A 23,817-nucleotide genomic window follows, 5' to 3' on the forward strand; every position below is an offset into this window, starting at 1 on the left:
CGATAGCGGAGGTCGAGAAATTTGCACCCCAGATCTCCGCAGAATCGTCTGAGCCTCTGGTTTAAGCCTTCCACTCGGCTCCAAACCAGAGGACCGCGATCGGTTCTGGGAACGATACTACAAATAGTTAGCTCTGATTCCACCCCGCGAGCGAGGCTTTCCGTCTTCACCAATTCCGCCAACCGCCTGTACGAACTGAGGATGACCTCTGAACCCAGACGGCAGGAGTCATTGGTCCTGACATGAGCAACAATTTGCAGTCGGGTGCACCCAGTGCTCTCTATCGCCGCCGGTAGGGCCTCCTCCACATCTCGGATGAGACCCCCCGGCAAGCAGACAGAGTGAACACTGGCCTTCTTCCCCGACCTTTCCGCTATTTCCCTAAGGGGCTCCATCACCCGCCTAACGTTGGAGCTCCCAATAACTAATAATTGTGTTGAGTAACCTCTTGCAAGTCATCGTCAACAGGAAATCCACTACAGGACACGGCCCTCTCCAGCACCTAAGCAATGACGTCCAAATTACAAGGGATAAATTATACTGCAATCATTCTCGTTGCTTGTGAATTAATTTGACACGCACGGCATCTCCCTGAAAAATCTTTTCTCCACCCCCCCCCCCCCCCCCCGCCTCCTCAGCCCTACCATACCGCAATCTTAAATGTTTTGTCTGTGATTCGATAATTAGCGGTATAGAATTTTTTATTTCCATATATTTATTTGTTTGTGTGTTTACGAGTTGACAAATCCAGCCTTGCCCTGGTATTCGTTTTACAATTTTCCTATTATGAACGAAAACAAAAAATTAACTTTGTTTGCAGCGAAGCATTGAAGAAATTTCATTTCCAATGTATTAGTAAAAACGCACATGAAATTATGAAGCACTCGTACAAAGAAATATGCATAATACACAGATGTATAGTGCAGTCCACATTAAGAAACATGATGTGTTCTGGGCGCAGCTGCTTCGCGTGTCTGCAACGCGATCTTATAGTCTGTCTCGGTTGCAACTTCTCTTCATAGTTCTATAGACGGCTATTGTTTCCGCCTACAACAGTTTTCAATTCGTAACTGAAAGCTGTCAAAAGATCTACCAGATGTCAGTGATTTCCTTAAGTTGACTATACTCCAGGTGTGTCTCAGTAGTAAAGATTAAATATACTAAAACTTCATTCATGACGCGGATCATTTTCACTACCTGGTGTTTATGACGTCATATCTCCTGATTTATATGTCATAGAGTGATATATTTACTAAATTTAAACGCCATGCGTGATGCGTCAGTTTTCCATACATCTCAGTATTTATGACGTCATATCTCCTGATCTATGTACCGTACAATGATATAATTTTGTAGGTACGTTCAGCTACATACGTGGATACTGTGTGCAAAACGTGATACGAATAGGGTCATAGCACAGAAACAGTGCACTTAAACGTCATACATAACGCAATTGTTTGTCACGCATTTCGTTGTTTATGACATCATATCTCCTAAACTATGATATGTAGGTGGTTCTTACTCACATAGTGATTGTTGCCTGACCGTAAGGGATATGTGTACCAAGTTTGGTTGAAAACGGCACAGTGGTTTAGGAGGAGATCTATTTTTGTAATATGTATGGACTAAAGCCATTCCATTCGTTCCTCGGTTGTGTAGCAGATAAATGTGTAAGGGCCGTTATGTGACATTTGGCTTTGTAGGAGTTTTTGTTTGTTATCAGTCCAAAAACTCACTGAGTCCATGAAATGACTCGAACAACAAGAAGACTATACCTTGAGAAATTTTACAACAAATGGGTGCTATTAGTGTTCCGTGTCAGTCAGCGGGTGGAGGGAAGCACTTAACAGGTGATACAGCAAGCAGTAAAGTGCTCGCCTGGACACAAAAGCGTAGCGTGATCGAATCCCGGTCCGACAACAAATATTTCGGTCTGTCTTTTATCCCTAGCATTCGCCTCTCAATAATATGGTGACTCACCAGAAACGACAAGCGGTTCAGATTCCACGTTGAATGCAGGTGCCCTTTCTCCGAATGGATAACTGCGATATGTTATGAATAGACAAGCCGCCAACGTGGGGTCCAATTGAGGCGTCCAATCGAAACACTTGCCCCGTAGTAAGCAATGCATTTAGAAACACCTTAATGGTAGCTCTTTTTTATTTCAATTTAGTTGATTACTAATTTAAATCGGCGTTGACAGCAATTTACGTTCAATGATTCACTGCAGTTTTCGTTTTGGGGTTGCAAAGGAGCAATACAAGTTACGTGCCGAGTATCAGACGTGAAACGTGCTTCTTGTAGGTTATTTTGTGTTTTCAAGCATGCTGCAAAGTTTTGAGAACTTGAGAAAATACAGAAAGTAAATTTATTCTAGAAAGAGTACAACAGACACACATCACTGTATATTGCAGCTTCGGTTAAAAACATGGATCAGTACAAAATAGGAGTTTTTCTTCTTCCTTTTTCCCAAGGTAGATGGAAGATCGCCGCACTGTATAGTAACTGGGAGGGGATACGTAACTGTAGTTGCTTAAAACGTGAGTGTTGTGACCAGTTTCCATGGGTGTTGATAGTTGGTATTGACGTACTGATATCGAATGCTTCGAATGGCTCTAAGCACTATGGCACTTAACATCTGTGGTCATCAGTCCCCTAGACTTAGAACTACTTATACCTAACTATCCTAAGGACATCACACACATTCATGCCCGAGGCGGGATTACAACCTGCGACCGTAGCAGCAGCGCGGTTCCGGACTGAAGCGCCTAGAACCTCTCGGCCACAGCTGCCGACTACTGATATCGTTTTCTCAGTATGCTACGTCAGCAGTGTTATCTGTGTCATACGGATAACTGGTTCAAATTATTTTCCTGTATGGATATCTGTTTGTGTTGTTAAGGACAATTGTACGAATGACAAGAACGGAGACTGTGGCACAATCCCTCTACACGTAGGCTAATGCTCGCGAGTAGTACCAGTCACCGAGCTAAGTTCATCCGGTGGACGGAGCACCTTCAGCAGTCACATGCTCTCACTCCATTAGACACTCTAAAGAGGTTTGCGATTTAACACACTACTGTGAGATACTGTTTGCTATTAATCAGGACCCACTGGCCACCACCATTTTCCCACGCCACTTCTTAACCGTCTGTTAATAACCAATTACTGGAGGCGCGATATTCCCCCACCGCCAGGATATGAGTCCACTATCTCCGCGGATGGTGCCATCGCACTTCTTTCTTTAGTGTCACCGATTATTTAAGAAGAGTGGAAGATCACGAATTACATGAGACCCTAGTAACTCCGCCGTTTGACGCACTAAACCCACATCACACACACACACACACACACACACGCACACACACACACGCATCTGCCTCCCTTGTAGACTCTCCAAGAACTGAATGGACATTGGATTCCACTGTATGTTATTACCCAATTTTTTTATATTTTTTGTTTTTATTTTTATGTTTGCTTCCAGACGACAAGAGAGTGTGAACTGTTACTTTTCTGTTACGCTGAAAAGAGTGTAGTAGCATAACTCCTTTTTTTTAAAAACCACAGTCTCTTTCTGTTGTATCCTAGCCAGTAATGCCAACCGAGCCCGCTGCCAAAAGGTTGGCAGCATCAAAGTACGGACGCCGTCCGTATAAGCAGCGCCAGCGATACAGGAAATCGCCGCAAGTCTGCGCGCGCCACCGCTGGCTTCTGGCTTCTTAAGCGCTGGAGTCGCGAGCGCTAGGACAGTTCTGTATTCGCCGCTCAGTTGTATACTCGCCACCGAATCGTGTACTTGCTAGTCAGTTGTGTGTTCATCGCAGCAGAGTTCTTGTTTGTCGTCAGCCTACGCTGACCTAGCCGCTCCGACTCGAACTAGACAGATTTCTGTAGACACCGTGTTCACTACTGTGTTTCTGTATCTTCATGAATAAAGATAAGTACCGACTTATTTAATCAGAGTGTTTGGGGTTTCATCTTTCTGTTTACTGTTCCAGCGGACCGGTCGGCCGCTATTAAAAGTGTGGCGGTGACTTCGTAAGCCATTTCTACAGCCAAGTGTTTGTCGCTACGAACACCGCCACAAAACTTTCATATCCAAGACAAGAGAAAAGGAAGACTATTACCACAGGCCGCTGTGGAGGCGGAGGAGGAAGAGAATGCTGATGAGGAAGGGAAAAGGGTCGTAAAAAGATAGGAGGGAAGACTATGTCGCGGGGAAACGGAATGAGCCGGAAGAGGGGTGAAAAGGAGCCAAAGTACATAAAGATTTATACAGAGCTTTCAAAATAAATAAGAATGTCAAATAAGGTGACAGTTTATCTCTGGCCCTCTTCAAATGCACTTGAGAAAATTATAACAAACTGTGACGAAAAATTAAAAGAATATCCAGTGCGACCAATAAAGTTAGCAAGAACAAAATATGTGTAATGCAACAGACTGGCTTGTATTTGTAGATGAAGAAAAAAACCCATTTTAGCCGCATTGCCACAAAATAATTAGGAACAAATACTTTACAAACACTTAGCGGACAAGAATGGACAACTGCGTTTTTTGGAGGAACCATCTTGGCATCTTCCGTGAGTGATTTAAGAAAAGAATGGAGAAACTAAATGTAGATGGTGAATCTATCTACTCCAGAATGCGAGTCCATTGGCTTGTTGTGGTCTGCAGTCCAAATACTGGTTTGCTACAGTTCTCCACGCTAGTCTACACTAAAGAAGCCTCTTCATCTCTACATAAATATTACATCCAGCATCCATTTGAACTTGCATATGTAGTCAGCCCTTGGTCTATCTCCACATTTTTCACTCCCCACACTTTGCTGTAGCACCAAATTGATGTATTGCTACATGCCTCTGGAAAGCTTTACATGCCTCAGGAAAGCGTCGTATCAACCGATCACTTATTGTACTCAAGTTGTATCATAATTGCTTTTCGCCTCAGTTCATCTCATCTACCCCTCTAATCTTCGGCATTCTGCTGCAGCACTACATATCAAAAGCTTCCATTCTCTTCTTGTCTGCATTGTTTATCGTCCACTTCTCATTTATGTACAAGACTACATTCCAGACAAACACAAGAGGCGTTCAGTAAGTAATGAAACACATTTTTTCTGAAACCAGGTGTGTTTTATTCAGGATTACAAAACACCACATTTTTCACCACCCTTTTGGCTACAAAACCCTACTTGTCAACGCAATCTCTGTTCAGTGCAACGGCCTTACACCATCTTACCGGGAGGGCGTGTATGTCCGTATGGTAGCACTCTACTGGTCGACGTCGGAGCCAACATTTTGCTGCATCAATAACCTTCCCATCATGCAAGTACTGCTTCCCGCGGGGTGCAGCCTTCATTGGGCCAAACAGATGCTCTATCGTTGCTATTTGTGGTTTTGTTAGGCGGCGATCTGACAGGTTCGCACGATCTTGTTGCGATGATGAGAGATGCCCCGCCCAACGTCTGACCCTGCTTTTATTGACTGTCAGATCTCCGTAGACGTTTTGCAAGCGCCTATTAATTTCTTCGATACTCTGTTTTTCCGTCAAAAGAAACTCAATGACAGTTCTCTGGTTGGAACCCCCCCTCCGTTACAGACGCCATTTTGAAGGGTACACGTAGCGCCACCACCTATCGGAAGTTCATGAAACTGTACTGGCTGAAGCGGGAATATTCCACGATATCCCACAACAAAACCCGCATTTAAAAAAAATGAAAAAAATGTGTTTCATTACCTATTGAACACCCCCTGTATATCGAGAAAAATTGTGTACTGTCTAAATTTATGGTAACTGTTAACAAATTACTATTTTTCAGACATGCTTTTCTTTCCAATCTGCGTTTTATTCCCCATCTACTGCGGCCATAGTCAGTTACAGCGCCTGACGAAGAAAGCAAAGCAACCAGAAGGGAAGGAGGCAACGAAATAAAACATTACAGGTTGAGAGGCTATGTGGTGTTATTTCAGTGATAGCAAAATCTAGCCAAATTTACAAAGAAACTGGCGGTATGAGCCTGCTTATCACTATTACATTACATCCACTTGGCCTGGATGCAAGCTCTTATTCGGCTAGGAGCGGTGCTGTAACGCCGTTGTAACCTTTCCCGAGTCAAGTTGTCCTACGACTGTTGCAACTGGTCCTCGATACAATGGACACTGGCACCATGACGTAGTTGACGTCTGAGCTGCTACCACACATGTTCTGTCGGGGACAGATCTAGGTCTTGATGGTCACGAAGTACCTCAGAATCTCGCAGAAATTTCGTTGGGACACACGTGAGCCGTGCACGGCTCGCATTTATTCCATTTATTGTTTGTCACCTTCTATTACGGCACCGCCGCCTCATTTTCTTATTCCATTTACTGGTGTCACTAGCTTCCTGCCTTACTTGCCCGTGAGCGGCAGCAGCAGCGCGATCGATAAGTGCACTGTCGTACCATCTCTGGAGCCACCGATAGTATGTCCGGGTTGTCGTGTGTCTGGCAGTCAGATGGAGACGGACCAGCAGTGCAGTCGGGATGCGGCAGCAGTGAAGTCGGGGACGGAGCGCCGCTGAGGTGCGATCAGCCACTGCTCACCGACCGCTGGCGACACACATGAACTGTACGACGGAGGGAGATTGGAGCGGGACGACCATTGGTTGGTTGTTCGCTTGGTCGTCTCATCGGCCGACGATATTTGGTCCTTTCACCGTTTCCGGGTATGGGGAGTTCGTCGGTTGGCGTGGAGAAGAGGAAGTCTCCGGGCACATGTCTGGGTGGGGTCGTTGCGGCCTCCACGCGCAGTCGGAGTGTTTGGTGTTGTTCCCATTGCTATGAGGTCTGCTGCTCACCGATCCCGGACACGAAAGTTGAGTTTTTACGTAATTTATCCCGGACACGAAAGTTGAGCCTGCCCCAACTGTTCACATTGTGTCGTTTGAATTTCGTTGTGGGCTGGTGGGACATTCCCACGAGCAACAACGTGTGTTTTCAAGTTGGCGAAATTCTAGCCACCCTCCTGTGGAGTTTAACTTAACTTTTGATTACTTTGAATTCAAGTGCTCCAGCGGAATCTTCTGCCCTGTGGCCGTTAACGTTCCGGTTACCTGCCCTGACCGTTGACATAAGTTCAGGCAGTGTATTTTCCTCGTCGTGTTGTGGCTATCCAGTACGGCGTGTAGTTTGACAGTTGAATGTGTAATTCGTTGCGGGTACCGATACCTTCAGCGTTGTTCCATTGAAATCCCTGTCATGTGCTGGTCAGGTGGAGCAGAAGATATCCTGTCGCTTGGTCTGTTGTCTGTCTGTCGGTTGGGTTGTCGTCGGATCGACAATGGTTGCGCCGGCTGCCTGTCTCACCTAAGCGAGCATTAGTGTTTGAATTACAGGCCGACCCTCACAACTTCTGAGCGCCCTTGGGTGTACTTCCCTTTCTTGTTTGTTCTTGTTGTTTGTACTTGTATGACTTCTAGCCGATTTTTAGATTAAGGTTGTTTTGCCCTTAACACGTCAGATGGTTTGGGACTTTAGCCTAATTTAAGAACTGTTTTACATAAAGCATTTGGCATTTTCAAAATTAACGCCATTGACTCCTAAGTGTTGGGCTTTCAGCCGATTTTGAATTCAAGTGTCAGATTCTTTGGGCCTTCAGCCTAATTGAGGAACTCTTTTAAGGTAAGGCTGTGCCTTTTAAATTTCTGATTTTGGCTGAGTTTTAAGTTATTGGCTTTCAGCCGTTTTTAAATGAAAGTGGTCTTGCCCTTAAGGCATGAGATTGTACAGCGCATTCAGCCGCTAGTTAAGTTCCTAAACTAAACCTCTGTTTTTTAAAATTCTTCTTGGCCCTTGTAATGTTTGATCTAATAAAAGGTTGTATGTTCGAGTGTAACTGACAGCTGCTTATTTTGGCCCCTTTCCACAATATAAGCTACCTGTCCTATCCTGCGGGTTTAGCAAGGCGTCTCAACATGTCTTATGTGGATGAGCACTGTCCTGTTGAAAATCGGCACGATGATACTGTCGCACTAGAGGTAAGAGATGGGGACGCACGATTTCTGTGATGTAGATGTGCACCGTCAGAGTTGTCTCAGTCACTATCGACCGTGATCTGATGTCACAACCGATGGCTCCCTACACCCGGACACCAGGCCTAGCACCACTGTGCCCCTACAACAGTGGGACCTGTCACCAGGTCGCCGCCATACTCACCGACGATGATTCGTTGGTCGGTTTGGGGGAAAGAACCTAAAATCAAGATCATCAGTCCCATGGGATTAGGGAAGGATGGGGAAGGAAGTAGGCCGTGCCCTTTCAAAAGAACCATCTCGGTACTTATCTAAAGCGATTTAGGAAAATCACGGAAAACCTAAATCTGTATTGAACCGTCTCCTCCCGAATGCGAGCCCAGTGTGTTAACCACCATGCCACCTCGTCCGGTGCCGACGATGGTCATTCAGGGTAATGCAGTAGTGCGATTCATCGCTGTACACACTGCAGCGCCACTGATCACCGGTTCATGCTTCCCAGTCATAGCACTACTCCAAACATTGTGGTGTTGATGGCAGCTTACCCATGGGTCGCTAGTTCTCTCGTCTGGCTGCTGCTAGTCTCTGACCAATGCTGCGGCATGACACAGAATGTTGCATGCTGTCCATTATTTGTTCTCGGATGACAGGTGCAAATGTGAAGGGTTAAATGTGATTTTTATACAATACTGTACCCACCCCACCTGGATTCCGCCCCTCCCTTCAAATCCTTGAATGCCATGCACTCTGCCTCACCTATAGCATCAATCTCCCATCCACCATGCAGTCCTTTAAAACCTGATTCCTTTCCTGCACCTCCTCCTTTTCCTCGAACAGATACAGATCCTTTACACCTCTCACAAGCTTATCCTCCCCAACCGCTTGTCTCTTCCATCCTTTCCCACCACAAACCACTGCCATGCCTGTACTCTTGCTTCGCACCTGCTCTCTATCTTCACACTCTCCACACCCTTGCCAGAGGAGGCTTCTGCCAACTCCCCCTTCTTGATGATCTCCTCGTTCCCTCCATACACCCCTCCTATCAGATCTAATCCTCCCCTTCTTTTCCTTCCCCTTTTCCTCCACGGCTTCCTCCCACCTTCCCACCTTCCTTTCTCCCTCCCCCTCCTCTCTCCCAGTTCTCCCCCTTCCTCCCCCCCTCCCTAGCCTTCCACACCTGACCCTGCCCTCTCCCTTCCCCTCACCTTTCTTTTCACCCATGTGGTTCTTCCCCCTCTTCTTCCCCCCTTCCCATCTCCTGCACCCAATGGCAGGCCCCCCATCTCCTCAGTGTGTTCAGTGCGCCGAAGATCATCACCAATGTGCTACAGTGTTCTCTTCACCAGTGCGTCAGTGTTCCTCCTCAGTGTGCTCCGTCGTTCGCGTGTGAAACTGTTTGTCTACGTTTGCGTGCATTGCTGAACTTATTTGTATCTCCAGCGCCTTCCACGGTGCCTTCATGTCATTTCTTATGTACGGTATGTCTCCTGTTTTTAGCATCCATGTATGTCTGTTTTTCTGTGGCCGAAGAGCGGTGTAGATAGGCTGCTGCCAGCCTACTTTTTGTAAGGTGTTAAAATAACAATAAAGAAAAAAATGCGGCTATCCTCTCTTGCCATGGTCAGACGTGCAGCTCTCATGATTTCGTTCCCTGTCATGGAGGAGGATATTAGTGTTTAAAGTCCCGTCGACAACGAGGTCATTAGAGACAGAGTGCAAGCTCGGGTGAGGGAAGGATGGGGAAGGAAATCGGCCGTGCCCTTTCAAAGGAACCATCCCTGCATTTGCCTGAAGCGATTTAGGGAAATCACGGAAAACCTAAATCAGGATGGCCGGAGACGGGATTGAACCGTCGTCCTCCCGAATGCGAGTCCAGTGTGCTACCCACTGCGCCACCTCGATCGGTGTTCCCTGTCATGTCTCGTGATTGTGTGAAAGAGTTTTTATTTGTAAAGTAAAATATGTCCCACAAATCTAGATATTGCACGATTCGACCAACCAGTCAAATGGTGACCCACGTCAATTTCAAACTGTGTGTGGCGCTGATAATACTTTGTGACAAGTATGCCGTAAGAGAGGAATAAGGCGCATCTCCACGTTCTAAATAGTCATCAATAAATAGCGCTGTTCGCATGCTTTACGTACACTACCTTCCATAGTACCAGCACTAAACAGGAACAACAATAATGCACTCTGGTGGTTGTTCTACCTGTCACAGAGCACTGTAACTCCAATGATTCAAATATCCACCGATGGAGTGTACGCGTATGAAGTTACATGCACATGCGACCATGTCGTCTAGGTGCTTCACTTCGTTTGTCAGGCAGTCTATTATGCTGCCAAAATAGCAAAACACAACTATTACTTTTTAGTGTCTCATTTCCTTATCCAGTTTCCCATGCGTCATCCGCTTTTATTATGCAGTCTTGTTTAAATTTCGGGGTTGCCCATCTTGTAACTTTAAAACGCTTCTCTTTCCGTTCAACTGCTCTACAAAATCCTTTTTCATCTATAACAGAAATATAACGTCTTCGTAAAAACACAAATTGTTAATTCTTTCTCTCTGAACTCCAGTTACTTTTCCAAATTTCTGTACTGAATAACAAATGTCATACAAGCCTGTCTCACTCCCTTATCAACCACTGCTTCCCTATCATACTCTTCGACGCTTTTAACTGCATGCAATTTTCTGCTTAAGTTGTAGATAACCCTTCACGCTCTGTTCTTTATCTCTACTAATTTCAAAATTTCAAAGAGTGTACTCTAATCACCCCTGTCAAAAAAATTACCCTGCATACGGTGCAGAAGATGTCCCATTGCTATGGACAGGAAAATTTCGCGATAACGATAACGCGAAAAATAACACGAAATTAGAGGTTTTTAGCGAAACAACGGAAAATCGGCAATTTTTCTGAGATACCGCGAAGTTGTAATTTTGTCGTACAAAAATATTATAAATCTCAAGACAGCAGATTACTAATATTCGTAACCGATAGTTATCAAATGTTAAAACTGCATTTTGACTCCTGATTTCCTCATCGCTGAGGTTCATATAAAATTTTAAAATGACAGTTCATTTCCCACGTAACTAATTTTGATGAGATGACGAAAACAACACCGGAAATGGCAAAAAATAACAACGATTTTGGCAAAAAACAGGGAATTTCTCAAAACTAGCAACAAATTTTTCAAAAAATAATACAAATTCGACACAAAATCCACCGAATTTGACCAAAAAAAAAAAACCACCGAGATTCGAGACTGAAAAAAAACCACCAAAACTGATACAAATTAACAACGAATTTGTCAAAAAATAACACAGAATTTGGTAAAATATAACACACAAATTGGCACAAAAATTATGTAGAATTTGGCAGGAAAATAACACCTAGTTTGGCAACGAATAACACTGCACTCGGCAAAAAATAACAACGAAACTGGCAAAAAATAACAAAGAATTTGTTAAAAATATAAGGTGAATATGGCATTATATGTCAGGAATTCGGCAAAAATACAACATCGACTTTGCCAAAATTTGTCAGGATTGGAAAAGCAACAGGGTCCACTTTGGCAAAAAAGTGATCCCTTGTGTGGTAAAACACTACTAAATGGAAAAAATTATAAGTAATACGCCAAAAATAACAAGTAATTTGGCAAAAATAACAACGAATTCTGGAAAAAAATAACACAAAATTTGGGCTAAAATATAGCAATTTATTCCTGTCCCTGCTTCCGAGAGTGGCATGTTGTTGTTGTTGTTGTGGTCTTCAGTCCTGAGACTGGTTTGATGCAACTCTCCATGCTACTCTATCCTGTGCAAGCTTCTTCATCTCCCAGTACTTACTGCAACCTACATCCTTCGGCATACATTTTGTAAATTTGAAAGGTGAAGCGAGTATGGTGATTTTTGGGCGCCATTTATGTTACAGCAAGCTGACGCAAAATATCTCACGTACTCGACGAATGGCCATACAGTGAAATGAGACGGCTTACCCGGCGTAGGACGCCATGGGCCGCAGGCAGCGCGGCCCGTCCTCCAGCGCCGCCACAGCCGTCTCCTGGTAGGTGAGGCTGGGCTCGCGACGCCGCTTGCTCAGCTCGTAACGCGCCCGCACCAGCATGTGCATCGAGTAGGTGCACATCACGCCGACAAAAAGTGTGCCGATCACGCCCATGATGTACCCAGAGTGCATGAAGGCGTTCGGCACCGCCATGATGCCCGTGCCTAAGCTGCCTTTGAACATGTGCACCAGTGCCGCCAGGTACCTGCAAAGATATCAGGATTCAAAAATGGTTGTATGTGACGGGTATAAGTACAGATATTTCTATTGGCGACTGAGGACGCTGTACTGAACAACATTACGTCAGTATTTATGTCATTTGCAGACTAATAATAATTTGAGCTGCTATGTTTTTTAGATTGGATAGTTTCTCCAAGTATATTTCCCGAAACCAAGCCATTAATGTTTATTTTCACCTAAGCAGCAAGTCAGATGTCGATGTGTGGACACTTGGACGCAAAATGCTTATTCTGTATTGAGAAGGGTAGTCCATTTAGTGGTGCAGTTACGACCAAGCAGAAAACATCAAATTATGTAACGTGTTTGCGGGAAGACTGTTACACTACTGGCCATTAAAATTGTTACACCAAGAAGAAATGCAGATGATAAACGGTATTCATTGGACAAATATATTATACTAGAACTGAAATGTGATTACATTTTCACGCAATTTGAGTGCATAGATCCTGAGAAATCAGTACCCATAACAACCACCTCTGGCCGTAATAACGGCCTTGATACGCCAGGGCATTGAGTCAAACAGAGCTTGAATGGCGTGTACAGGTACAGCTGCCCATGCAGCTTCAACACGATACCACAGTTCATCAAGAGTAGTGACTGGCGTATTGTGACGAGCCAGTTGCTCGGCCACCATTGACCAGACGTTTTCAGTTGGTGAGATATCTGGAGAATGTGCTGGCCAAGGCAGCAGTCGGACATTTTCTGTATCCAGAGAGGCCCGTACAGGACCTGCAACATGCGGTCGTGCATTACCCTGCTCAAATGTTGGGTTTCGCGGGGATCGAATGAAGGGTAGAGCCACGGGTCGTAACACATCTGAAATGTAACGTCCACTGTTCAAAGTGCCGTCAATGCGAACAAGAGGTGAACGAGAAGTGTAACCAATTGCACCCCATACCATTACGCCGGGTGATACGCCAGTATGGCGATGACGAATACACGCTTCCAATCTGCGTTCACCGCGATATCGCCAAACAGGGATGCGACCATCATGATGCTGTAAACAGAACCTGGACTCATCCGAAAAAACGACGTTTTGCCATTCGTGCACCCAGATTCGTCGTTGAGTACACCATCGCAGGCGCTCCTGTCTGTGATGCAGGTCAAGGGTAACCGCAGCCATGGTCTCCAAGCTGATAGTCCATGCTGCTGCAAACGTCGTCGAACTGTTCATGCAGATGGTTGTTGTCTTGCAAACGTCCCCATCTGTTGACTCAGGGATCGAGACGTGGCTGCAGGAACCGTTACAGCCATGCGTATAAGATGCCTGTCATCTCGACTGCTAGTGATACGAGACCATTGGGATCCAGCACGGCGTTCCGTATTACCCTCCTGAACCCACCGATTCCTTATTCAGTCATTGAACCTCGACCAACGAGAGCAGCAATGTCGCGATACGATAAACCGCAGTCGCGATAGGCTACAATCCGACTTTTATCAAAGTCGGAAACGTGATGGTACGCATTTCTCCTCCTTACACGAGGCATTACGACAACGTTTCACCAGGCAACGCCGGTCAACTGCTGTTTGTGTATGAGAAATCGGTTGGAAACTTCCCTCACGTCAGAACGTTGGAGGTGTCGCCACCGGTGCCAACCTTTTGTGAATGCTCTTGAAAGCTAATGATTTGCATATCACATCATCTTCTTCCTGTCGGTTAAATTTCGCGCCTGTAGCACGTCAACTTCGTGGTGTAGCAATTTTAATGGTCAGTAGTGTAGATATAGAGAAAAAAGAATCTACACACTGATGTGTGTCCATATTAATGTACCACATGAAAAACTAGCTGCACTTATACACATTGGTGTTTTGCCTTTAAAGAGCGCAGTTGGACTAAACTACGTGGGCAATTCCTTTTGCTGCCTTCCTTGCTGCCCAAACTTCTCTCATTCGCTCGCTGTGTTTCTGTTTCCGGTCGTCTGTCCATGCTACTTGTCGGCTTCGTGTCTTCGGTCTCATCTTGATTGCCTTTTTGGTTACCCATATTTCTTTCATCTTCCGGCTGTAATCTTGCTTGCGTTCTTCGGTCCATTTCACGCCTGTTTGTTTGTCACAGTTTATCTCATGTAGTTTGCTTTTCTTAATGATGATTCTGAATTGTATTCTGTCGTTTGTTGTGTCTTCTGTTATGTTCAGTTGGCTCAGGTCGTTTTTTACCTCTGCCATCCATTTGTTGTTTCTAGTGGTTACCCAGTCAAAGATCTGTTTGGTCAGTCTGTGTAGTGGCATTCTGTATAGGTGTCCATAGAATTGTAGTCTGCGTTTTGTAATCTTTTCTGTGATTGTCTCCGTATATTTGTATAGTTCCTCTGTAGGTTTCTTGATCCATATTCCATTGTTGTTAGTTGCGCCAAATATTTTGCTCAGTATTTTCTGTTCTACTTTTTCTAGTTGTCTGATACGTGTATGCCCTAGGATTAGTGTGGTCTCTGGTGCATATAGTGCTTCGGCAAGCACCTCCGTGTCGTAGTGGCGTAATTTGGCTTTTTGTGAGATAGACTTCTTGTTGAAATGATTCCACACTACTTTGTATGCTTTGTTCAGTTTAGTTTTTCTACTTTGTATGCTTTGTTCAGTTTAGTTTTTCTTTCTTCGTTTTAGTCTCTGTTATGTCCACTCATTTGTAGTGTTTCACCAAGGTATTTGAAGTTTGCCGTTTTGTAAATCGTGCCGTACTTTCTGTTCAGACATGAGAGTTTCTTTGTGCTCATAAACTGTGTCTTTTCGTAAGGGATCTGTAGTCCAGTTTTGGAAGCGATTTCGTGTAGTTTTTCAATAGCGTCTTTTGTTTCGTTTATACTTTTCGTGACAATCGCCAAATCGTCTGCAAAAACCAGGAATTTAATCTGTAGGTTTCCTAGGGTTATCCCCTGTTGCGATGTTTCCCGTTCTTTTATTACCTTATCTAACACTAGATTGAAAAGAAGAGGTGAGAGGCCATCGCCTTGTCGGACACCTGTGCGAATTTCAAAGGGCTCTGATAGTTCCCCACACAACTTTACTTTGGAGGTCGTGTTGGTCAAGGTTCGCTCTATGATAGTCCGTGTTTTGTTGCCTACTTTGTATTCTGCAAGAATTTTGAAGAGAGTTTTCCGGTCGATAGAGTTGTACGCCTTCTTGAAGTCGACAAAGGTAATGATAAGGTTCTGTTTGTGTTGTAAAATCATTTTCAGGTTCCAAATATGTTCCGCACATGACCGCCCTTTACTGAAGCCTGCTTGGTATTCCCCAATCAAGTGGTCGGTCTAGCATTCTAGTCTGTTTAGTAAAGCTTTTGAGAGGATCTTGCGTGTGACCGGTAGTAGGGATATTCCTCTGTAGTTGTTCCGGTCAGTCTTGCCACCTTTTTTGTTTAGTGGGTGTATCAGGGCAGTTTCCAGTCGTCCGGAATTTTCGTGGTCTTCCAGATATCTTCCAAGATCCCGTGGATGTCTTTGGTGAGTTCTGGGTCTTGTAACTTCCAGATTTCCGCAATGATATCGTCTTCTCCTGGTGCTCTACGATTCTTGAGTGACTTGATTATTTCTTTAACTTCTTCTAGAGATCGAGGTTCACTATCTGGATTGTACGTGCTCGTTTCTGTCATAATGACTTCTATAGGGGGGTCCGTGTTGAGGAGTTTTTCAAAGTACTTTGCCAGAATGTCATAATTGTTTTTGGTATTGGTTTCTAGGGTTCTATCCTGTCATCTGAAGAATAAGTTGGGATGGTTGATATCCAGTCATATTTTCTCTGAACGTTCTGTAGAAGTTTCTTGTATTGTTCTTCGTGAAATCCGATTCGATCTCCGTCAGTTGCCTTTTATCATACTGTCGTTTTTCACTGCGAATGATTTTGCTTGATTGTTTCTGTGTTTTCAGGAATTTCATCCAGTTCTCTTGGGATTTATGGCTAATAAATTTTTTCCATGCACTGATTCGTTGGTCAACAGCTTGGTCACATGTGTGGTTCCACCAACGGTGTTTCCTCGTGCGTGGTGCTTCTGCTACTTTCATGATCTCTCGGATTCTTCCTGAAAGTTGTGTCCAGTCTGTCGTTTTCTCCATTTTATTTTTGTCTAATATATATAGGGTGGTCCATTGATCGTGACTGGGCCAAATATCTCACGAAATAAGCGTCAAACGCAAAAACTACAAAGAATGAAACGTGTCTAGCTTGAAGGGGGAAACGAGATGGCGCTATGGTATATACTATATATATATATATATATATATATATATATATATATATATATATATATATATAGGGTGAAGCGAAATTCGCGTACTCGGGCTTCGCAGCGCTACTCCTCATATACTAGCGATAAAAAAAAATGTAATCACATGTATGATAACTACCTCTATCCGCACATGTTATTTGCTTTTTTTATAGGTGGTGCAGTGGATAGAGTTTTGGGTTAGAATGCTGGTGGTCGAGGGTTCAATCCTGGGGAGTGGCGCACATTTTTTATTTGCTAATTTCATTCTGACATTTCATAATGTAATATACACCATTTTTTAAGTCACATGTATCCTAAATTTGCAACATTTTGTAACGCTGAACATAACAAATGCGTGGTTAGATAAATTATAAATAAACAGTTGAAACAAACGACCTGTCATGGGACAGAATAACTATAAATACAATCCCAATTTCGAGATGCTAAAGATGGTAGCACAGTACAATAACACATCTACTTGTCATCTATATTACAACTAATATGAGCGCTCAGATGTCGCGCATTAGCAACCAGTAACAATAATAATGTCCATATTAATGACCGCATGACCTCCATAACAGATTATGTTGTCCTCAGAATAACAGATGCTTTACATGGCGCAACCTATCATACAGCTCTGGACCTTTCACAGCAAAGCTGTGTCCACAATAATAATAATAATAATAATAATAATAATAATAATAATAATGCATTAAGATACGTACTATACAGCATGCAGTTACCAGACTCAATGTCGAAAGGCATAATTAGTGGGACCATGGTGATAACACATACCAACAGTAACCGAGTTTCGATATTATTCGCAAGGCCCGTTGCTAGTCCTACTGGTAACGTAAGGCCCTAAGGAAAAGTAATGGGCCTGAACGAGGAAAAAATAATAGTTGGTACTAATCTATGGGACTGTTAGAGGAGGGTACAAAGAAAACAGGTTTCGCATCTAGTAGATGAATAGGTGCGAATAAATTCACTATTGTAGCATGTACGTGCAGATGTTTTCTAGAGAACTCACTGCAGTCGCTGTTGACGATTAAGATGCCAGATACCGTACCATCTGGAAATTTTACCAAATAAAAAAAACGTAAGGCTTAACAGAGGATAGAACCATTGACCTCCTTCATGCCAACTTAAAACTATATCCACTACAGCAACTGTACATTACAATTCCTAGCTGCTGACAGAAATGGTTCCCATACATGTGGTTACAGTGTTGCCAGATTGCCACTCTTTAACGTCCTTTTTCTTCCGGATGTATTCACAGAACGAAATTTTGAGACAGACATTTTTTTATCACTGGTATGTGAGGAGTCGCGCTGCGAAGCCCGAGTGCACGAATTTCGCTTCAGCCTGTATATATCTTAATACGTAACCACTTCAATGTGCTGTTTTTTCTTTGTGTCTAACAGTTTTCCAGCAAACACGTCACATAAATTGCTACCTGATGTATTGTGTATGGTCGTAACTGCACCACTAATTTGACTATACCTGTCAGTATAGACTGACCACTTTGCGTCCCTCAACGACCGAGCTGCTGCCCATGGGAAAATAAGCATTAATGATTCCTCTTGTCACATGTACTTGAAGACTCGGAGGTACTAACCAACGTAAAACATACTCCTCCTATTAGCTAAAATTATTAGTCTGCAAGTGACATAAATACTGATGTTGTTCAGTAAACTGACCTCAGTCAATAATAAAAATATCTGCACTTACACCCTCTATATATTTCTAGGGCGTCGTAGCAAACTTGCCACATTTTAGAAATAAAACAAAATGAAAAAAATATAATTGGAAATAGGTGAGCCTATGTCAGGAGCTCACATAATGATCAGGTATTCACAATCGCTACAAGTAAGCAACCATCACTTTCAACACAAATTTACATTGTTTTAATGGCACCTGTTTTTTTTCTACCAAAATGAAAACTAGAGGTACATTTAGTGATGTCTGACTTGGTTTCACTGCTCTACACTTTATACCTTCCGGAATACTAAGACTTTAAATAACGCAAACGGTACCATAATGCGGGTTGCATGCTGTAGGCAACCAGACACAAATTGTGACACCGTTTCCATCCTAAAAGGTTTAAGTGTTTCAGAAGGTATGAGGTTTAAAACAGTGAAAACAGGTCTTCCGTGAATAACTGCATCTCTAGTTTTCATTTTCGTAGGGAAAAAAATTACAAGGGATTCAAGTCGGATGAACGGATAGACCATATTACCGGACTACCTCGACCAATCCACCGCTCATGAACCGTTGTCCTGAGGCAGCGTCGCAAGATCCGTAGAAAATGGGGTGGCGCCCCGTTGTGCATAAGCCACAGCCGTCTTTATGAGAGAGTAGCGTTCTCCAATAGTACTGGTAATTAATAGCGCAGAAATCGGTGACAGACAGCACCGGTTAATCTGTTTGGCGAAGTGTATGGTCCTCTAAATTAGTCACCGATACTTCATGCCCTCACAATAATAACGAAGTGATTCTGTACTTCACTTCCATTATTCCTCTAGGACTTGTGTCTGCCCTGATGTGCGTATTTTGGTAATCTACTACGCCATCTCTTGTGAATTCTGCCTCATCTGTAAAAAAAGAAAAAAGAAAAAAAAAAGGCACGCTGTGAACTGCGGATCTTTAATGGCTCACATCCCCATACGTGTTGACTTCCGGACGTATCATTAGAATAACTTTTCTTTCAACTCTCTGTCTCTCTAAATTCGTTGGGCGGCCCATCTAATAGTAGTCAGGTACATTTTTTCTGTTGTTTCAGCAGATATTAGCAAATTCGATTTTGCGATGTCGCCGGAGTGCGTCCATTTGTGTCCCGTCGCAAACAAAATGATTTTAAACAGGTATTTTGCGTACCCGTTCCATGCAGTGGTCCTAAATTATACTAGCGCTATATTCTTTTCAGAGGTATGTCTTAGCTGGTACTGTAAAATGTGAAGAACTTGCCCCGTCTCATGGGCGCCCTGCCCCATGCCGTCTGCTACCACTATACCGCAGCGCTACTCCGTCGCTGATGGAGTACTGGTCTTGGCTGTTTCTGTCTCACTATATGTCGTTAAAATAAATACTCTACTAGATTAATTTGGGACCGCTCTATCGAATGGGTACATACACTGAAGAGCCAAGGAAACTGATATAGGCATGCCTATTCAAATACAGAGATATGTAACTAGGCAGAATACGGTGCTGCGGTCGGCAACGCCTATATAAGACAACAAGTGTCTAGCGCAGTTGTTAGATCGGCTACTGCTTCTACAATGGCAGCTTATCAAGATTTAAGTAAGTTTGTACGAGGTGTTATAGTCGGCACACGAGCCATGGGACACAGCATCTCCAAGGTAGCGATGAAGTGGTTATTTCCCGTACGACCATTTCACGAGTGTACCCTGAATCAGGAATTCGGTAAAACATCAAATCTCCGACATCGCTGCGGCCGGGAAAAGCTCCTGCAAGAACGGGACCAACGACGACTGCAGAGAATCTTTCAACGTGACAGAAATTAACCCATCCGCAAATTGGTGCAGATTTCTGTGCTGGGACATCAACAAGTGTCAGCGCACGAACCATTCAACGAAACATAATCGATATGGGCTTTCGGAGCCGAAGTCCACCCTTCATGACTGCACGACACAAAGCTTTACGCCACGCCTGGGCTCGTCAACACTGACCTTGGACTGTTGATTACTGGAAACATGTTGCCTGGTCGTACGAGTCTCATTTCAAATTGATCTAGCGGATAGACTTGTACGGATTCGGAGACATCCTCATGAATCCATAGACCCTGCATGTCACCAGGGGAAAATTAAAGCTGGTGGAGGCTCTATAATGGTGTGGGGCGTGTGCATTTGGAGTGATACGGATCCCCTGATACGTCTATATACGAATCAGGCAGCTGGCACGTATGTAAGCATGCGGCCTGATCACCTACATCCATTCAAGTCCATTGTACATTCCGACGGACTTGGGCAGTTCCAGCAGGACAATGCGACACTCCACACGTTCAGAACTGCTACATAGTAGCTCCAGGAACACTATTCTGAGTTTAAACACTTCCGCCGGCCACCAGACTTCCCAGACATGAAGATTATTGAGCATATCTCGGATGCCTTGCAACGTGCTATTCGGAAGAGATCTCCACTCCCTCGTACTCTTACTGATTTACGGACAGAACCGCATGATTCATGATGTCAGTTCCCTCCAGCACTACATCAGACATTAGTCGAGTCCATGCCACGTGGTGTTGCGGCTCACAGGGCCACTTCACGATATTAGGCAGGTGTACCAGTTTCTTTGGCTCTTGAGTGTATATTCACACCTTTCAGGTATGGCACCTCTGGTCCCTCTCTCAGTTTCGTGCCCTAAGCGGCGGGTTGTGTCGCTTGGGCCTTAAGCCATTCCTGCATGCACGTGAAACTATGCTTGGAGCAATACCAAACTCCTGGGCTACACACATCTAACTTCGTCCGTCTTCCAGTTTCCCGACGAATCTCCCCGGTATGAAGTCATCCAAATATTGTCTCCAGATCTTGTTTGTAATAACTGGAAACACGTTGCCTGGTCGGACGAGTCAAATTGATCTAGCGGATGGGGTTGTACGGATGGGGAGACAACCTCATGAATCCATAGACCCTGCATGTCAGCAGGGGACAGTTCAAGCTGGTGGAGGCTGTATAAAGGTGTGGAGCGTGTGCAGTTGGAGTGATATGGGATCCCTGATTCGTCTAGATACGACTCTGACAGAAGAGACGTACGTAAGCATCCTGTCTGATCACCTGCATCCATTCATATGTATTGTGAATTGGGCAATTCCAGCAGGACAATGCGACACCCGAAACATCCCGAATTGTTACAGAGTGGCTCCAGGAACACTCTCCTGAGTTTAAACACTTCCGCTGCCCACCAAACTCCCCAGACATGAACATTATTGAGCATATCTTGGATGCCTTACAACGTGCTGTTCAGGAGCGATCTGCACCTACTCGTAATCTTACGGATATATGGACAACCCTACACGATTCTTGGTGTCAGTTCCCTCCAGCACTACTTCAGACATTAGTCGAGTCCATGCCACATCGTGTTGCGGCACTTCTGCATGCTCGCGGGGGCCCTACAAGATATTAGGCAGATGTACCAGTTATTTGGCTTTTCAGTGTAAAAATTCGCTTTAAATCTCATTTCGTTTGTAAAGGGGAAAAAACGGCGATTTCCGTTGAGACTGGGTCTTGCATGACAGACGTGACGAGCAGTATTTGTCTGAGCTGACTCGAGTTACACAGTGCAAAAACGGAACTGCAAATACGTGACGAAACACAAGGGAAAATACGCCTGATGACTTTTAGCACACAAAAATTTTACAAAAGAGGGATGACGACCTGCAAAGCGCAGTACATTTTCTCCTTCAGATATACAGTGGCTACAATTCTGATATTTCTAACAGAAAGAGAGTTATGGTTTTTAAAGGAAAAGACTATTCACTTTCCAAAACACTGCTAAATGGTCACGTTTTAGAACAAATTCCCCATTTCAACTTCTCAGTTTATCATGTAAGCTGCCGATTTCAAAATGACATACACAATACATTAAATAAATATCAGACGATACTCAGTACAATGCAAAGAACACACAGAATGAAATAAATATAAAAAAATTTCTAAAGTAATGGCTGCATATTTTTTGACATATGGCGTGCAAAACCTAAGGACGAACATAGCTTTTGCATGATGTGTCACTGACACAGAACCTAGCTCTACGAAAACTGAACCGTACATAGATGGTTGGTTGGTTTGTGGGGGTTGAAGGGATCAGACTCAAAGGTCATCGGTCCCTGAACCGTACATATAAAGAAATGCTAAGTATAGTCCCACACGCCCTCCATGGGGTGTAAGTCAGAGGAACGGACAAGTCAGTCCATTCGCCGAGTATCCTCTCATTCCAAGACCTCCTCCGCCTGCGCTGTTCATTGAGGGTCACGAACGTACATGTGGAAGGAGTATAGTGTCACAACAACGTTGACCGGTGAAGGTGCTGGGCACTCCGCCCATGCGACATTACGCCTTACCACTCCCTAGCACTTGGACTACCAAACCGATCATCTTCGACAATTTTCCTGGCTGTAGTACATATTGTGTGTGTGTGAAATCTTATGGACTTAACTGCTAAGGTCATCAGTCCCTAAGCTTACACACTACTTAACCTAAATTATCCTAAGGACAAACACACACACCCATGCCCGAGTGAGGACTAGAACCTCCGCATTACATGTTCCCAACTTCTCCATGCGAGTATGAGCACTGACGAACATGATCGTTTTGGTGGTCCAGGTGTAATTATGTGAGGAGGCATGATGTTGCACACGTTTACTGACCTCCAAATCTTTCAACGTTATTGAGAAACTTTACTCCTTTCCCACGTGCGTCTTTTCAGGGGTGCATTCAGTTCTGATTTAATTAAAACGTGTGGGATGCTTTGGGGAAACATATTGCAGGGCGTTCACATGCTCCAACGAGCATCCAGAAGCTATCAGACCCTCTGGTGGAGGAACAGAACGCCGTACCACAAGAACTCCTTATCAACCTTGTGATCACCATGAGAGCACATTACAGAACATGTGCTGATCCGTGATGATCACATACTCTATTAAGAACCATGTGCCGCCTTTGTAAAGTCCAGGGGACCACCATAAATCGAGGCGACTCCAGTTTAATTGTTGTCTTTGAATGAAAGTGTCTTTTCTGTTCGCTTCATTGCGGGTTTTTCCGTTACCTTCTATACAATACTGAATGAGTTCTTTCTGTGTACGGTCCAATTTTATCGAGCTGTGTTATACGGCAATGACACATCACACGAAAGGTACTTCAGTTCTTAAGTTTTCCACACCAGTGCATGTGCTATTTTATTAAAGGAAGAGACTAGACGAGAACCATTCTTTATGCACTGCAAGCATCATGACTCAAAATTTTTGCTATGTTTAAGCGGCCCAAACGCGCATCGTCACAACCAGCACTAGGTATTCGATGTGGTGACTAAACTTAGCGCACAGCTTACTTAATTGTAAAAGATAATATGGTACACGTTGAATGTACTATCCAATTAGTTACCCACAGTGAGATCACAACAAATGAAATTCAAATTTATGTCTTTCTTTAATATATATGCAGTTTTGCATGAAATCATGTTAAAATAAAATTAAAAAATTGTTTCACAGCTGAAAAGTAGAAAAAAAGAAAAACCATAAGCGTCAGAGGTACTTACGAGATAGGCTGTTCGACGTTACGCCGTAAGTAGGGATC

At 43.9% G+C, this 23,817-nt stretch overlaps 1 protein-coding gene across 1 annotated transcript in view; it reads right to left on the minus strand.

Annotated features, from left to right (window-relative positions):
- The window catches only part of LOC124795915 (proton-coupled amino acid transporter-like protein CG1139), a 104,693-nt gene that overhangs the window by 52,350 nt on the left and 28,526 nt on the right, over positions 1-23,817 (minus strand). Inside the window, exon 3 of the mRNA XM_047259995.1 lies at positions 12,002-12,274. Coding sequence (XP_047115951.1) covers positions 12,002-12,274 — 273 coding nt within the window. The remainder of the gene's footprint in view (positions 1-12,001; positions 12,275-23,817) is intronic.

The sequence above is a fragment of the Schistocerca piceifrons genome, chromosome 4 (assembly GCF_021461385.2).
Source record: "Schistocerca piceifrons isolate TAMUIC-IGC-003096 chromosome 4, iqSchPice1.1, whole genome shotgun sequence".
In the NCBI taxonomy this organism is placed as follows: Eukaryota; Metazoa; Arthropoda; class Insecta; order Orthoptera; family Acrididae; genus Schistocerca; species Schistocerca piceifrons.